Genomic DNA, 18,037 nt, shown 5'->3' on the forward strand with positions numbered 1-18,037 from the left:
CTTAGGGCTTCTTTTACTAAGATTTGGCATGTGCTAAATACTAACAGTTCCACAGGAACAAAATGGGTTCCATGGCACTTAACACATGCTAAATTGTTAGCATGAGTTAGCATATCTTAGTAAACAGAGCCCTTTGGGATCCTTTTACTAAAGCCACGGCAAAAGTGGCCTTAGTGTGCCCCTTACACAGGTAAATTAATTAATTAAATTTGTTTTCTATTCCGTTTTCCCCAAAGAGCGTAATGGCCATGAACTAATTTTTCCCATTAGCGAGTAGCCATTAAAAAAATTTATATGCATGAGCGGCCATGTTAGCCCCTACTACAGACTACTGCACTGGCTGCCAGTGGAGGCACGAATAATATTCAAGTTCTCTTGCATATGTTTCAAGCTGGTTTGGGGACTAGCTCCTACCTACCTGCTACCTCACTTCGTACTATACAGCCTTATAAGACCAACCAGAAACTGCAATCTATTTGCATATCCAAGCATTACCGGCTGTAAATACAAAATCTTTCTGGATAGAACTTTTCTATACCAAGCAAACAAACAACAAAACTGGCTAGACAACTACATTAATGGAGCTAGAATGACCTACGACGCTTTTAGAAAAGTCATAAAAACTGCCTTATTTGACAGATTTATTAACTAAACAGTAACTACACCAAACACTAAATCCAATTCTATTATTTCTAATATGTCCACTCCTGCGTATAAGTCTGAAATTCTTAATAAACAGTATATTGTAATTCGCTGCATTTTAAGATTCTGCCTACTGTAATTCACTGACTATCTGCATATTGTAACTCGCTGATTGTCCAACTCTCTTCAATGTGAACCACCTAGAAGTCACACGATTATGGCGGTATAGAAGAATAAAGTTATTATTATTATTACTGACACCTATTTTGTAGGTGGTAAGGGCCCATACTAAGGGCTAGATTCACTAAAGTCCACAAATCGCTCCGATTCGTGTCCTATCCATTTCCAAGTCATTCTGGCCGATCAATTCAGTAAAGCTTGTCCAGGCAAATTATCAAATCGTAAACACCCCCCCATTCGTGCACACGTCTCGCTGTAACATCGATCGACGAGCGTGTGCACTGTATCCTTGTTGGTTTTGAAGCACATAACGCATGCGCTAGCTCTTTAGGACTTCACTGCTTAGAAATGGGGCAGGGTTTAATCGCGGACGTCATTGGCGGGCTCCAAATGCGCCTACCGCAAAGTATTGTTGTCGTAAAAAATGCAATATAAGAACTAGTTTTTACCAACCTCTCCTCGGCATACTCATGTTCCTAAAGAAGCAGATAGCATAGCCGACGAGCGCCGTCCATTTCTCTCAGGAAAAGAACTATGAAGTTGCTAGAAGGCACAACAGTTGTGCCATAGAGTTCCTATGAATGTTGACAGCAGTGCGCCGCCGGCCTGCGCTAAAAAACACTATCACATTTTTGTAAAGGGGGAGGGGGTGTAAATGCAGTATGAGAGAACTTTCAAGCAGGGGTCTGGAGACCTTGGGCTGACTATCCATAAGTAACTGCAAGGAAACTCTGCAATGAGAGGGCATAGGATGAAATTAAGAGGTGACAGGTTCCGGAGTAATCTGAGGAAATACTTTTTTATAAAAAGAGTGGTAAATGCATGCAGCAGTCTCCCAGAAAAGGTGGTGGAGACAGAGACTGTGTCTGAATTCAAGAGAGCCTGGGATAGGCACTTGGGATCTCTCAGAGACAGAAAGAGATAATGATTAATGTGGATGGGCAGACTAGATGGGCCATTTGGCCTTTATCTGACGTCATGTTTCTATATGGTTCTATTTTTAAAATAAAAAGTGGCATCCTATTTTACAAAAAAAAAACAAAACAACACAGAGATGAGAGTTCTTTAAACAAAATTGCTTATAAAATGATACGAATCCGAGATGAACTTGTAAAAGTCATGTTACAAACATCTACTCAAGAATGTGAAAAGTGTAATGTGAATTTTAAAAAATCCATCTGCCTCATGGTATTATAGTCACACATCAACTACTGTTACAGCTCCACCGTTAGCAATGCGATCCCCGAATGAAACTATTTTTAAACTGAGGCTTCCTTCTAAAGATAGATGAGTAACCATCTACAATCCTATACATACAGTCACTAGAAATGGGGCTTCAGAGATTCAAATCCCCAGTTAAAAGAAGAACTCCCCCCCAAAAAAATTATATTCTAATAAAACAGGGTTCCGTGTTTGTGGGTAAGGACATCCCAATGGATTAAAAGCTGGAAAAAATGTGCTGTGCTGAGCTGCTCCTGCCAGGACTCCCACACTGTTGGCTTTCCACAAACATATGTGCTCACAGCTAAAACTGCCTTACTAATGACTTGGCCCTAAATATTTCTGAAAATAAATGCCAAGCAAACAGCACTATGCACCAGAACCCCCAGCTGATTTATTGCTTCACCCTGCACACATTAAAACAAAACTCCAGTGACAGAGCAATACTAAATTCTTTACAGTTCTGTAGACGCCAATAGGGCTGTGCTGCAGAGAGAATAACCTCTGCCCTAAGCAAACAGAGCAGAGGAGGTTCAAGAAGTAAATGCCTGATTTGAGAAGGAAGTGTTCTGCTTGGTCTACACACCCCCTTTTAACATTCCCTCCACCCATCTGCCCGCCGCTTCAAAATGGGCCTTCCCCCCCTAGTGCATCTTAGCTAAACAGATCTGCTATTCAAGCTGCCCCTTCCCCCTTGTGTTGCCTCAAGAACAAGGAAGTAATGGGGGGGGCCTCAAGCAGTGGATCTGCCAGCCAATCAATGAGTGCTACAAATTTCGATCACTACTGTAAATTGAAAATAAAATCATTTTTCCTACCTTTGTTGTCTAGTGATTTCATGAGTCTCTGGTTGCACTTTCTTCTTCTGACTGTGCATCCAATCTTTCTTCCCTTCTTTCAGCCTGTATGCTTCCTCTCCTCCAGACCTCATTCCCTCCCCAGCTTTTTCTTCCTCTCTCTCCCTGCCCTTTCTTTCTCCCTGTCTCCCTTTCTTTTTTTTTTCTTCATGCCCCCTTTCTTTTTCTCTGTTTCCCTTCTTTCCTTCTGTCTCCCTGCCTGCCCCCTTTCTTTCTTTCTCCCTGCCCTATCCCAAGCCACTGCCGCCGCCATGGGAGAACAAGCCCCAAAGCCACAGCCGCTCCAAGCTCTCCCTGCTTCCCTGCGTCGGGCCAACCAGCATTCCTCTCCCCGATGTCAATTCTGCTGTCGGAGAAGAAGTTCCGGGCCAGCCAGGCAGCGATTGGCTGGCCCGGAACTTCCTCTCCGACGTCAGAATTGACGTCGGGGAGAGGAAGGCTCATCGACCCGGTAGATTGTGAAGGCAACACGAGTCTATTAAGGAGCCCGGGATGGGCTCCGCAATCGACTTACTTTGCCTTCGCGATCTACCTGTCGATCGCGATCAACGTATTGGGCACCCCTGGTTTAGGGTATCCATTAATTTAAGCAGTTGCTTTCACCCAGAAACTATCCCATGTCTATAGCTACCCTTACTTTGAATACCTAAGTTTCACATTTCTGGTGTATTGGTACTGTAGGAAAGTTTCTAGATCATTCATAGCACTAGGGCTTAACTGGAGCTTTCTAGTACCAGAGGAGATATTACCAGCATAAATCAGTCATCTCAAAGAACAACAAAAAATGCTCAATACAGTCCCGATTACAGTTGGGTAAACAAGGAGTCCCCCAAAATGGGACCTCTTACATAGTTTCAAAATGCTTTGCAATTGATTCATTATCCATGTATATCTTTTTCTGATAATTCCAACTCAATCGATAGCATATGCTCTATATCAAATGCTTGCATATACATGTTTCACAGCGATACCTTGATGATTGCTTTATCTTATTCACAATTTGACTGATCTGCATGTGCTGATCGATGATAGAACAACTTGTGGATGAATGATACAGAATTGTGTAAGTGTTATAGTCATATTTTTATTGTTACTATTTATTCTTTGTTATACAAGACAAAAAAATTTTCAGTAAACATATTTGAACAAAATAAAACCAAAAAAATTTGCAATTGTTTAAACATTTAGGGACGGGGATTTATCAAAGGGCTCTAAGCACATTAGTGCATGCTAATCAAATTTGTACATGATTTGTACATGCAAATGATTGGCATACACTAAACGCTAAAGATACGCTTAGTGCCCCTTGATGACTTTCCCCCTTAGTATGACCTATGAAAATACATTAGTATAATGGGAGAGTAGGGTTCTTAATTAATTTTTGTGTTCAAAGTGTCCTCTCCTTCAGCTTTAACAATTCATGGAGTCTTCGATGCCACAGAGCAATTGGCACAATGAATTCTGAGGTTTCATTAAGAGCTCAACTGTTTTGCAAGCTCAATGTGCTGGAGCTCCATCCTGTTGAAAAATAAAGTACTCAAAAATATCTCAAGTTTCAGGCAGAAGTTTCTGCTGCAATAAGTTGTTTTGGGGTTATTTGGAAAAATGTTGGCAGGCCCTTTTTTTCTAGACACCATAGTATAAATGCTTATACAATTGAAGTTTCTACAGAGGCTAGAGTGCAACTAGAAATTAGATAATCATTGTCCAAACGGAAAGATGCCTGTAGACTATGGGGCTATTAATAAAAAAAAAACAAATGTCTATAAAGTGGCCTAAACGCATAGATCGAAAAGAGGCATTTTTAGAGGAGGGGAAAGGGTGGGCGGTGGGCGGGCCAACCTAGACCTAGGCGTACAGCAGGTATAACCAAACGTTTTGACAGGTTGTCAAAAAAGGGGCCGCTGAGATAATGGGGGCTGGCGCGATCAGCTCAGCGGCCCGGCAACCTACCCACTCCCCACCACAACCATCGGGGCAGGAGGGGCCTAAGGCTATTGGGCTGATTCTAGTTGGCCCAGGCGCCTCAGGCCCCACCTGTGGGCAGGATTTGAGCCACCTGGACCAATCCAGCCCCATTCCTGGGATGGCGGGCTTGGCACCCATCCGTCCAGCCAACGATTTGAAGGTAAGGGGGGATTGGGGGTGGGGGGGATAGAGGGGTCGGCGGGGGATGGTCTCACGGGTCTCGTGGTCAAGATTTCTAAATAGGGGATTTTAAAAAAATTTGATGTCAAGCGGTTTTGCCGGTTTTGAAAATGGCCGTTTCTCTACCTTAGACTTTGAACATCTTGTGGGAAACATCCAAAGTTAGACTCGGATGTCCTATGAAAAATGTTCTTCCACGTCATCTGAAATGAACCCATTTTAAAATAAAAAGAGTCTATACGAACTGTCATACTGGGACAGACCAAAGGTCCATTAAGCACAGTATCCTGTTTCCAACAGTGGCCAACCCAGAAAGATGCTTGGCTGACATTTCCATCTTAGGGAGGGTTCCTTTTATTCACGTAACAATTTCCATTTTATTCAAATGTATATTTAACTTGGCTATCAACATCAGTCCTATTCGGTTTTACAACAGTGCTCAAAGCACAGGCTGCATAGCCAGTGTTGTTTTAGCTCCACTCCCAGCAACGACTAATTTATTTGGCTGTTTTTGTTTTCAGAAAACAGGCCACAAAGTTTAATTAATAATCTCACCCTGGGAACAGAAGGTAGGACTTTCTCATGCCACGGCACACTAAAGGTAGTGGCCGCAGCACGAGGCACCCAGAAGTATGCAGACATCGCCATGACGATGTCACGCGCATGTGCAAAGGCCCTCCAGATAGGCTGAGATGCCAGTGGGGGGTGCCAGCAGGGAAGAGGGCCGAAGAGAAGGAGAGGCGCTGGCTGACTGCCTATAGGACGTGCCTCTCGTGGTGAGAGGCATGTCCCGTAGGCAGTCAGCCGGCACCTCTCCTCCTCCCCAGTGTGCCACAGCACACCTGAAATCTCAGGAGGCATACTAGTGTGCCATGGCACACAGTTTGCGATACCACTGGTCTATGCAAATACTGAATATTATTTAGAGGAACCAGTGATATTAAATACTGCTGAAGAAATTTCATACAGCAGCACAAAGTAGACAGATATCCACCTAATAATTCTGGCAGTATAACAAATTGCATAAGGAAGCTATTATACCACTGCAACCTCATAACCACAGCCACTATGAATAATGCATTCTTTCTCCACACTCTCACTGACTAACTGCATAGTTTGCAGCCTGTTAGGTTACACAGTAATAATGTTTGAAAACCGCATAGTAAAAAGATTTTCATTTAATATTTGAGTACTTGAAATCTGCTTTAGTAAACAGTGACTGGAGGTCATGCTATGATGTCATTATACAATATTGCAAGATTGATGAGATCCCAAGGAATAATCCAGATTGTCACATAGATATGAAGGCACAACAGGAAATAAACACTTTAAAATGTGTTAGATATTTAAAAGCTAGAAAGACCAATTTATGAAGCAGAAGAATATAAGAATAGCCAGACTGTGGCAGACCAACCTGTATCCAGCAGTGGCCAATCCAGGTCACAAGTACCTGACAAAATCCCAAATAGTAGCAACATTCCATGCCTATCTCAATAACAACCTATGGACTTTTATCTCCAGGAACTTGTCCAAACCTTTATTAAACCTAGATATGTAAACCACTGTTAACGCTCTGGAATTCATTATCAGTGAATGTGGTGAATGAAAAAAATATTTCCTCTTATTTGTTTCAAAAGCATTACTGTGCAACTTCATTGAGTGTTCCCTAGTTGTAGCGCTTTTTGAAAGAATAAGCAATCAATTCACATTTAAACTACTACTACTACTAATCATTAAAATACGACCACATCACCGAAGCATACCTTGACTCACACTGGCTCCCAATTCAAGAAAGAATACTGTCTACTATTTAAATCCATAAATGGAGCCAGCTACTTGAACAACCCCCTAATCCAAACTATCACAACCAGACACAGGAGAACCCAGACACCATTCACATACCCTCCAATCATAGACATCAAATGGAAAAAAACTGTACGATGGCCTTCTAGTCACACAGGCATCAAAACTAGACCACCAACTCTCCAATCTACTAATCGCGACCCCAGACTACAAAACTTTCAGAAAATAAATAAATTAAAGGAGTAACTCTTCCCATTTCCAACTGCCGCTGGCGATCAAAGTGGCAGTTTGGAAATGGGAAGAGTTACACCTTAAATTTGTTCCCCCGACCTTGATAAAGATGGACGAAACGCGTCGGGAAGGGGAACCAATAATGACAAAAGATAAGTCCTTTTGATTTCAAAATTTAATAACGCTGACTTTAAGAAGAAATTATATAAAACTATAAAAGTTATAAAAATATATGCCATATGAGGGGAATAATGAAGAGTACCACTGCTACCAATTTCAAAAGAAATGGTGGAATCTGAACTCCCATATAGCTATTATTTGAGCGTTTAATATTGGACGATGAATCAATTGAGCCAGAAGCCGCCGCTCTGCCAGATTGCTGATTGGGGGCTCTGGAGATGCTATCAGCTGGGCAGATGGAAGGAGAACGGCAGCTGCAGACAGCAGGAGGAGCTGTGCCTAGCAATTGTTCTTCTGAGCAAGCGCCAGGCACAGTTCCTCCCCCTTTCACCAGGGCTGCTCCACACAAATAGCATGCTTACAATTTGCATGCTATTCATGCTGAGCATCACCCAGTCGAGAAAAATCACTCCCACCATGGTATTTTTTTTATTTTACCATGGTGTCTTAGTGTTAAGAACATAAGAACATAAGAAGTTGCCACCACTGGGTCAGACCATTGGTCCATCGCGCCCAGCGGTCCGCTCTCGCGGCGGCCCGTCAGGTCCATGACCTGTAATGTGGTTCCTGTCCGTTTCTGTAACCTACCTCTTTTTTTTTATCTGTAACCCTCAATCCCCTTTTCTTTTAGGAACTTGTCTAAACCTTCCTTGAAACCCTGCAATGTGCTCTGGGCTATCACAACCTCCGGAAGCGCGTTCCATGTGTCCACCACCCTCTGGGTAAAAAAGAACCTCCTAGCATTTGTTCTAAACCTGTCCCCTCTCAATTTTTCCGAGTGACCCCTTGTGTTAGTGGTTCCCCACAGTCTGAAAAATCTGTCCCTGTCCACTTTCTCTATGCCCCTCAGGATTTTGAAGGTTTCTATCATGTCTCCTCTAAGTCTCCGCTTTTCCAGGGAGAAGAGCCCCAGCATCTTCAACCTGTCAGCATACGAATAGTTTTCCATACCTTTTATCAATTTAGTTACTCTCCTCTGGACCCCCTCGAGTACTGCCATGTCCTTCTTGAGGTACGGTGACCAGTATTGGACACAGTACTCCAGATGTGGGCGCACCATTGCACGATACAGCGGCATGATGACTTCCTTCGTCCTGGTCGAGATACCCTTTTTAATGATGCCCAACATTCTGTTCGCTTTCTTTGAGGCCGTTGCGCACTGAGTTGATGCTTTCAATGTTGTGTCCACCATCACCCCCAGGTCTCTTTCAAGGTTGCTTACCCCTAGCAGTGATCCCCCCATTTTGTAGCTGAACATCGGGTTCTTCTTCCCTACATGCATGACCTTACATTTCTCTATATTAAAACTCATTTGCCATTTTTTTGCCCACTCTTCCAGTCTTGTTAGGTCTCTTTGCAGGACCTCACAGTCTTCCGCGTTTCTAACCCTGCTGCAAAGCTTGGTGTCATCAGCAAATTTGATAACCTCACATGTCGTCCCCGTCTCCAGGTCGTTGATGAATATATTGAACAGGATTTGTGTTGTGTTGTGTTGTGCATAAAGTTCCATAAGCAGTGACGTAGTAAGGGGGGGCAGCCCACCCCCACACCCTCCTGGTGGGGGCACTAGCTCCCATCCTCCTCTCGGCCCTCCTCCTTCCCTGCCCCCTCCGCTACTGCGCGTGCCGCTTCCCTTCCTCCCTTACCTTTTTAATGTTCGGGGCACAAGCAGCAACCCCAACCTGCTGCGTGCGCCAGCGTCGGCTCTTCTTCCGACATCACTTCCTGGACCCGTGCCTAGGAAGTGGCATCAGAGGAAGAGCCAATGCTGGCGTGAGCAGCAGGTTGGGGTTACTGCTCGCGCTGTGAACGTTAAAGAGGGAAGGGGCGCGCGCTTGAAAAGCAAGAGGGGGCAGGGAAGGAGCGGATAGGGGTGGGGGTGTTGAAGAGCCTCTCACCCTCGCTACGCCACTGTCCATAGGATTCTATGGTACTTTGTATGTCTAAGTGCTTTGGAAATGAGCCCCCTAATCTCTTGAGCCTTTCCTCATATGAACGGCATTCCATCTCCTTTATCATTTTGGTCGCTCTTTGAACTAGACCTTACATTAACACGGCAGTTCTATAACAAAGTGCTTCCATGTAGGTGCCCCAAATTTATGCAGTAGGAGTCTATTCTATAAAGGTACTCAGGTGCCTAGGTTTCATTATAAAAGTGTAACTGGGCATTAACATGCCCAGGCATTCACACGACAGCCATAGAGTTTGTGTAAAAGTCCCATATACACTCAGCACATCAGTAAAATAAACACTTCCATAGGAGAATAAATGAAAGAAAATATGCAACACATACCTGCTGCCAGATGGCCTTTACCAGGCAGGAACTGAAATCTCGTCTTATGCTTAAGTCTTGCACAACTGTTGAGTGTCCTGATTTAATCCGACAGTATTTCAGTTCACTTTTGCCTTTGCTCTTCCATGCAAGAAAACCCATTGCTACGTCTCCAATATGCCCAGAAGGCAAAGCTCTTACAATCGCCCTTGTTCCAGTATAGACAGATTTCTTAATCTCTCTGTAGTTTTTGCAAAAGCGCCTTATTAATAAGGTGGAGCGGTCTTTTTTGCTTCTACAAAGATCCCCCTCGATTTCCTCTTCACAATCCTCATCATATTCTTCAAAATGGCCCGGAAACAGTTTTGTAGAGATCTTACCGGTGATATGATTTGAACATGACATCATTTTAACTCTTTCTGACTCTCGTTCCAAGCATAAACTCCGATCCCTCCAGTTCTCACAGCCATTAAACATGTGCTGTCGTTTTTCATTTTCTGAACTATTGGGCAGCTCCACTAACTTACAAGCACAGTCTGTAGAGCCAACTGCATGCAAAGAGCTCCTTAAAATAAAACTGGGCTGTACAGTACACAAGGTATTAGCTACAGCCTTCTCACTGGCACAGTTAAAATGTAAGTTGTCATTGCTTTTGCTGTTCCGATTCTCTGTTGGCTGGATTCTTGATGTCTTCATCTCTACTGAAGATGCATTCATGTTTAATTGAATTTCAGCAAACATGGCTCCCTCCTGACAGACAGGAATTCTTGGTTCCAGACATAGGTCTTCCCCAGTTAAAGAATCACATGATTTACAGAAGTGGTTATGCAGTGAGCTGCTCTTGCAAATTTCCTGTTCGATATTACAGTTGATGTTGAGATACTCCAATGAACTTGAGATGTAGGCCTTCCTGTTCCATAAGCCTGTATTACTGTTGTTTTGGGGTCCTTCTTGTACTTTTCTTGATGAAATGCTGTTGGGTCGTGTACATTGAAAATGGCCTTCCTTAAGTCTGTGTAAGTACTGTACAGTGTCTGCAGTCCACTCGCCTTTATTTGCTCTATGTCTTTTTATAACACTGGTATCCAAAGTATTCTCACTATTTTCAACTCTAGTTGATGGAGGAGATATCATGTTCCCTCGTGCCCATGGTGCAGGCACTGATACAGTCATTTCTTCAGAGGTCATCTTGACATACACCTCTCATTATTGTTCTGCTTGTCACAGAGAGTTGTGACATTCTTTCTTTACAAATATTGGCACAGAACTTTCCAGAATTAACAAACCAGATCAGATGTAGAAAATGAGAGACCTCGCCTCAAAACAGATGTTAATACAATTTATCCTACTGTGGAACCTCTGGCAGGCATGGTAGATTTCTCTAAAGTTCTGTGTTTGCACAGTACAGTCATTTGATATGTTTCTTTTTGCCGTTCACTCTTCTTTCATACGTGTTCCATTGATCACATTTTTTAGAGCATTTTTGAACATTCATTCCCTCCTAATGCTTCACAGTCCTCCATCTGGTAATTCATAAGAGTCCTGGAAAAAACAGAAATACATATTATGCAAGTGATGATACAGTGCAAGACTGTTTATGGCACATATACTAAATACTCAAAAAAATCAACAATGCTACCAGCCAGGGGTGGGCTGACCTAGAGAGGATTGAATCAGCGCGTAGAATGGTGCGCTTTTTTCTGAGCATTTCTTCTGAGCATTTTTTGAGTATTTTTCCTTTGAGAGTTTTTCCATTTATTACATTTCATTTTGGGGGTTTTCTCACAAATGTAATATGCTCAGCTATTTGTTAATTCCACCCCTATGATTGGTTGCTTCTGTTTCATGACGTGTGGGTTTTCTACCTCACATTGAATGTCTTCCATTTTGTTCCTTTTAAATTCAGTGGTGCAGTCCTCGCCTTTAGTGTGCTATCATGGATTGAAGGCAATTACTACAGAATCTCTGAGGCAACCGATTAACGGTGAAACAAGGCTCTTGTCAAAAGTAGGTGTAAGGAGAGTGTTAGGATACTAAGAGCAATGTATGGCTCATGGGCATTTTCAACAACTACAACACTAGTGAACGGCTTACACCACTCTTCTTCAGTTAAGGGAAAGCTTTCCTTTGTATTTTGTGTACAGCGCTGGGCGGTTGCCCAGTATGAGATGAACATTTAGGGCTCCTTTTATGAAGTGTTCTAGCGTTTTTAGCGCACGCTAGCTGAAAAACTACCGCCTGCTCAAGAGGAGGCAGTAGCAGCTAGCGTGTGGTATTCCGCGCGTTAAGGCCCTAACGCACCTTCAGAAAAGGACCCCTTAATATTGGTGGAGTTTTTTATGCCGATGACAAGCAAAGTGGCAGCCTGAAGTCATTTTGGATTGCTGTTGATTTATGTGGCTATTTGAGGCTTTTTCTCCACCTGCAACTGTTAATGTAGATTTCTCTAGGTCAGCCCACACCTGGCTGGTAGCATTGTTATTGATTTTTTGATTGTTTTGTTACCACTACAATTGCAATTGTGAGACATATATTAAATAACAATGAAATATGAAAAACATGATAATAATAATAACAGCTTATATACCGCAATACCGTGAAGTTCTATGCGGTTTACAAAGATTAAGCAAAGGTACAAATTGATTGACTTTAAGAGGGGAGGAAGAAAGAGGGTTAATAGAACAGGAAATCCATTTTTGAGGAGAGAGTGATCAATAGAACAAGTTAATCGCTATAGAGGGGAGAGAGAAGAGAGGATCAGTTGTCTAGATACTTTAGGAACAGGTGTGTTTTCAGACGTTTCCTAAATTCCTCATAAGTAGTGGGCGAAAGCAATTGTTCTAGGTCTTTACCCCATGATGCTGCTTGGTGCGAGAGAAGATGTTCATGGTGTTTTTTCAGTTTACAACCTCTCACTGGGGGGGAAACAAAATTGGAATGTGAGCTTCTCTTGTGTCTGTTGGCTGAGAAGACGAAAAGGTCAATTATATATTTAGGGGCAAGTCCGTGTAGTGCTTTGAAGCAGAAGCAGGCAAATTTAAACTCTACGCGTGCCTCCATTGGCAGCCAATGCAGCTGCCGGTAGTAGGGTGTCACGTGGTCAAACTTCCTCAGCCCAAAAATCAGTTTGACCACTGCATTTTGCATCAATTGTAAACGCTGCATGTTCTTTTGGGAAATTGCTAAATAGGCGATGTTGCAGTAGTCAAGTAGACTCAGTACGAGGGATTGGACTAGGGTTCTGAATGCCGCTGTATCAAAATAAGCTTTAATGGATCTGAGTTACCAGAGAGTCAAAAATCCCTTTCTGATCAAGGAGTCCACCTGGTCTCTCATGGTTAGGCACTGATCCAAAGTTACACCTAGTATCTTTATGGTAGGTTGGATAGGGTAATTAAGATTATTGATACATAGTGGTGATTTGGTGTCAAGCGGATGTGGCGAAGCAACGAAGAAAGTTGTCTTTTCTGAATTAAGTTTGAGTCTAAAGGTTGTCATCCAGTGCTCCATCACGTTTATGGCTTCTGAAGCTTTAGGAATAGTTTCAGAGATAGAATTAACGAATGGGATGATGATCGTAAAATCATCTGCATAACTAAATAGTTTTATCCCTAACTGGGTTAGCTGCGTGCCTAGTGAGGACATGTAGACGTTGAAGAGCAATGGAGATAGCGGAGACCCTTGTGGCACACCGGATGGATTGCTCCAGGTATCTGAAAGTTCATAATTAAAACGTACTTGATAAGTGCGGGACATAAGGAAGCCACGGAACCAATTCAGAACCTCGTCCCTGATACCAATGATCAATCATGAATATTATGTTATATAAACATTTCTCTTTCAAGTTCCTAACTCAGATCATACAGCTATAAGAAAATATTTTGACATAATTAATTTATGGGTATTCAGCCACCAGAGTAATCCCTGGATATTTAATGTGACTAGGCGCTGGCATTGAATACCTGCTTTTATGGACAGCTATCTGTTATGCAATTAACTGCCAAAATTCAGCACTTCACCGCCTAAGCAACATCAAATAAAGACTGAACTGTATTTTAGGTGGTAGAGTGCTGAATATTGGCACTTAACCATAAACTGTAAGTGCCAACTCTACACCCAATCCACCCACAAAATAGTTGGCTTTCAGTTTATCAGTCAGTGATATTAACTGGTTAGTGCTGCTGGAGTGTCACTGAATATAAGCAAATAGCCCCAAATAGGTGATTTAAGTGACCAGAAGACTCTCCTGGCCACTTAAATTGCTTTGAAGTTCAACTGGTTGTACATGAAAGATATGCAACTTGGATAGTATCAAATGTTGAAGCCTTGACAACTGCTGTTGGTGCTCACAGGTTTCAAAGTGGTGCTAATTCAACCCATTTTTGTGACACGTTTCCTAACAACTCTAAGATCATCTTTAGGTAATTAAATACGTATATTGCACATTTTATTCTGGAAAAAAAAAACCCAGCAGTCAACATACTACTGTAAAACAGCAAACTTCTTCATTAAAACTTATGTAATTACTATAGCCAGTTTCACATGTGACAACTTGACTGTTACTATTGCAAGCCAGCAGAACAAAAAAGCCACTTTCTTTAGCTTCTGGCTGATATTAATTCAAGTATCATATGACAATTAATTTCTTTGAGTCCTTTAAGTGATGTATTACTGGGCAAAGGGGCTCGTTTTCTAAAAAGAAAGACGTCCAAAAAGTGTCCTAAAGGGACTGATGAACATTTTTCTTGCCAAACCCTTGATTCGTAATTTTCCAAAACCTATTTTCTATTATCAAGATATCTATGCTGGGTGTACTGATGTTGATCATAGACAAGTGGTGTGGGCGAGACTAGTGATGACTTATGACCTGGACATTTTTCTGTCATAATTAACCCTTTAAGAATATGTCCAGGGTACAATTTGGACGTTTGAGGCTAGACCTGTTTTTTAATAACAAATAAGTGCTAAAAAGGTGCCCAGATTGACCAACTGAAGGGATGCAGGCATGACCCCTTCCAAGCTCCCCCAGTGTTCACTGACCCCCCTCATACCTCCATACCTGCCTGTTAGAGCAGCAATCAGGTTCCTGGAGTAGCCTAGTGGGCAATGTAGTCAACCATAGAGGCCCATAAATCAATCTAACTACTGTACTACTCTTATAATAGAATATGTGAACTTTGTACAACCCACCCAAATCCTGCTGTACTTACATGCAGGTGAAATCTGTAGGCATAAGGGCTATTGGTACAGTATACAGTTGGGTCCAGTAGGTTTTGGGTGGGTTTTGGAGGGCTGGCTCACCATACACTATAAGGAACTTAGGGTGAGATATGTACCAGTGCCTTACTGCTCTGCTTACATGTCTGTGTGGCCAGTCTAAGAATGCTGGGCCTTTCTACATTACACTGGTTGGTTTTGTGCATTTTGCCTTTGGATGTGGGTTTTTTTTTTGGGGGGGTTAACAAAAATGGTTCAAAAAGATAGACACAAACCTGAAAAATTGCAATTAAAAAAAAAACCCAAGATAGATGTTTTGCAGTTTTGAAAATGGGCTTGTTTGGTACTGGATTTTTGTGCATCTTCTGCAAACTCAGATTTGGACGCCATAGAGAAAATGGCCCTCAAAATGTCAGTAACATTGTTATCTCTCTCTTATGAAGGGTTAGTGTGCATCCTGATGTCACTACACCCGACTCATTCAATTTCTACACAGGGACAATTCAAACTCGGCATGACAGAATGAATCATTATTCATAACTCTGCTGCAGACCTTTTGCCACTGACGCTTCTCAAAATTTACAAAAGGGATTTTTTTTTTTTCACTTCATCCTATATGAGACTTTCTAAACTCTTGCATATTATTATTTCCTTATAAATATGGAGATCAACACCGAGATAACAGCGCTGAACACCGCTGACTAAATTTAGACCCAACAGGCATTGAAAATCTGGTTCAGTAGCAGTAACATGCAAAGTAACATAGCAAGTGATGGCAGATAAAGACCTGAATGGTCCATCAAGTCTGCCCATTAGTTATGCTCATTAAAAATACATGATTAAATTAAGTACCTGGAAATTATGTGGATAGGACCAATATTAGGGTTATCAGACATACGGATTTCCCCGGCTTTTCAAAACCCACATTTTGTCTGGGTTTTGAAAAGCTTGGAACAAATCACTGTTAGGCAGGAGTACATCTGAGCATGCGTGGATTCCATGCGATGACATCACACGCTGCATATATGGATGTGCTCTTGCCTGACAAGAGCAGGCAGTGGAGGGGGCGGAGGATCTGGGGGGGCTAGGAGGGCAGGACCCCAGTCCTGCAGAATCTAACGGGGCGGGGATGGGTAGAATTGGGCAGGCCTGGGGGCAGGAATAGGGGGTCCAGATTTTCCAAATGGAAAATCTGGTAACCCTAACCAATATTCAGTACCATACCTGCAGTGGTGTAATGAGAGAGGTTGGCACCTGGGGCAGTGGCACCCGGCATCACTGTGCCATGTGCCCCCCCCCCCCACACGCACATTCTTCTCCACTGCTTGGGCACCCCCTGCCCCCGCATACCTTTCAAAATGTTTGCCAGTGTGAGCAGCATCTTCCACCTGCTGCTCACACTGGCCTTGGCTTCCTTATGTCACATCCTAGTCCCGCAACTCGGAAATGATGTCAGAAGAGAGCCAAGGCTGGTGCAAGCAGCAAGTAGCAGATGGTGCTTGCGCCAGTGAACAATTAAAGATGTACATGGGGGGGGGTGGAAATGAGGAGAGGTGCCAGCTCCAGCGCCCCCCATAAAGATGGTGCCCGTTGGTCTGCATCCTTCCGCCCTCCCTTACTACACTACTGCATACCTGTACTCTGAATATCCTCTCCAGAGCCACTCAGTGCAATGTAACCAACAGAAGTCTCTCATTTTCAATATCAAGTGCATGATTTTGGAGGCCAGGGTGGGAACTGCTAGACTACCAGGGAATGGGAGCATTTTGAGGCAGGGAAAGGAAGGGGGATTATGTCGGGTTGGGGTTTGGTGCAAAGGGAGGGAGGCAGGGATGTCACTATGCACCGAGGAATGTTTTTTTTTTAAATTACAGGGGTGGATGGTCAGGTCAAGGTGCAGAAAGCGATAGCGGCAGGGGGGTAACAGGTCAGGCTATGCTGATGGACCTAGCAAAATAATTCTCAAGGTAACCATGTGTCAAAAAAGTCACTGTTTCCTTCTTTGCAGTTAATGGCCTCCTTTGCATGACATGCGGCCATATATTCTGTGTGAGTTAACATCCACGATCAATCCCTTTCTACGTTGCTTAGCGTGTACCACTTGCACACAACTGGTAGTAACCACATGGTTAGTCTCACAATAGCTTTCTGCATTGGGCCCTGAATGCAAAAAGCTGGGGTGGTAATTTGATCTGACAGAAATTCTTCACTGGACAGAGAGCAACTGGAACGAGGAAAGAAAGGAACATAATGGGGGTCAGGGTAGAGAGGGGGTAAGGGGAAGCAAGGCTAGAATCAAGATAGATGCCCCTCCTTCTTTCCTATCCAGATGCCTCCTCTCTACACATCACAACTCCCTTTCCCTTCAGCACAATCATAGAATTTACCCCTTTCCTAACCAGGATGTTGAAGCTTGTGTTGACTTCAGAAACTGCAAGCTACAACTATTAAAAAATCAATCAATCAATCTCAGAGCCACCTTCTCCATTCAGATCGCCCCTCCTGCCCCTCTTCTTATCTCTCTATTCTCCAATTGTCTCAAGGTCTCTTCCTAACTGAACCCTGCTCCTTCACCTACCTCCTTCCCACACTGAGAACTCATTTCTGATCTGAAGAAGGTTTACCTTCAAAAGTAATCAAGAAATGTATTTAGTTAGTCCAATAAACAAGGTATCATCTTATTTTCTTTTTTATGTTTTGTTTTATTTCTATATATTGCCACAGCAATAACAATATTTAGACACAAGCAAAAGATGGAAAGCTAGTTTATTTTTATTATATCAAAAATGTGCTGCGTTAATATGCATAATATTCCCAATTATGCAAATGTGCCAAATAATTGGCGCAGAATTTCAAAAGCTTTGCAGCAGAATTTTTTAAACTCTTGCAACAAAAACTACCCAAGAGCTGCTGCAGGAAGCAGAGATCTATGAACATGAACACTCATCTAAAGAGGAATCACTGGAATAATTTCCTGAAAAATGGATTTTGGAATAAGAGGATCCTGGTATGGCATTCGTACTTCTTTCTGCCATTGTAGCAATGCCTCATTTTAGCTTTTTGTTGTTGTTGTTCAGTTCACTCAATTTCCAGTTTCCCGAGAGTGTATCCTATCCTTAATTTACAAAAAAAACAAAACAAAAACCTAATTCCATGTAATGGCAATGTAAAAACTAAGAAAACATTGCCAAACTACTACAGAGACCTGCAGACAATCTTAGAAAAACAGCTCTGTGCTTAATCAGGAAGAACAGATAGTACTGTTATGCGTTGGCTTCTGAACTTT

General features: G+C 42.6%; 1 protein-coding gene across 3 annotated transcripts in view; it reads right to left on the reverse strand.

The window, feature by feature from the left end:
* Positions 1-18,037, reverse strand: part of PLCE1 (phospholipase C epsilon 1) — a 496,428-nt gene that overhangs the window by 417,773 nt on the left and 60,618 nt on the right. For all 3 annotated transcript variants that reach the window (XM_033942327.1, XM_033942328.1, XM_033942326.1), the window contains exon 2: positions 9,556-11,076. In XM_033942327.1, coding sequence (XP_033798218.1) covers positions 9,556-10,722 — 1,167 coding nt within the window. In that variant the 5' untranslated portion in view covers positions 10,723-11,076. The remainder of the gene's footprint in view (positions 1-9,555; positions 11,077-18,037) is intronic.

Source organism: Geotrypetes seraphini, chromosome 4, assembly GCF_902459505.1.
Source record: "Geotrypetes seraphini chromosome 4, aGeoSer1.1, whole genome shotgun sequence".
Taxonomy (NCBI): Eukaryota; Metazoa; Chordata; class Amphibia; order Gymnophiona; family Dermophiidae; genus Geotrypetes; species Geotrypetes seraphini.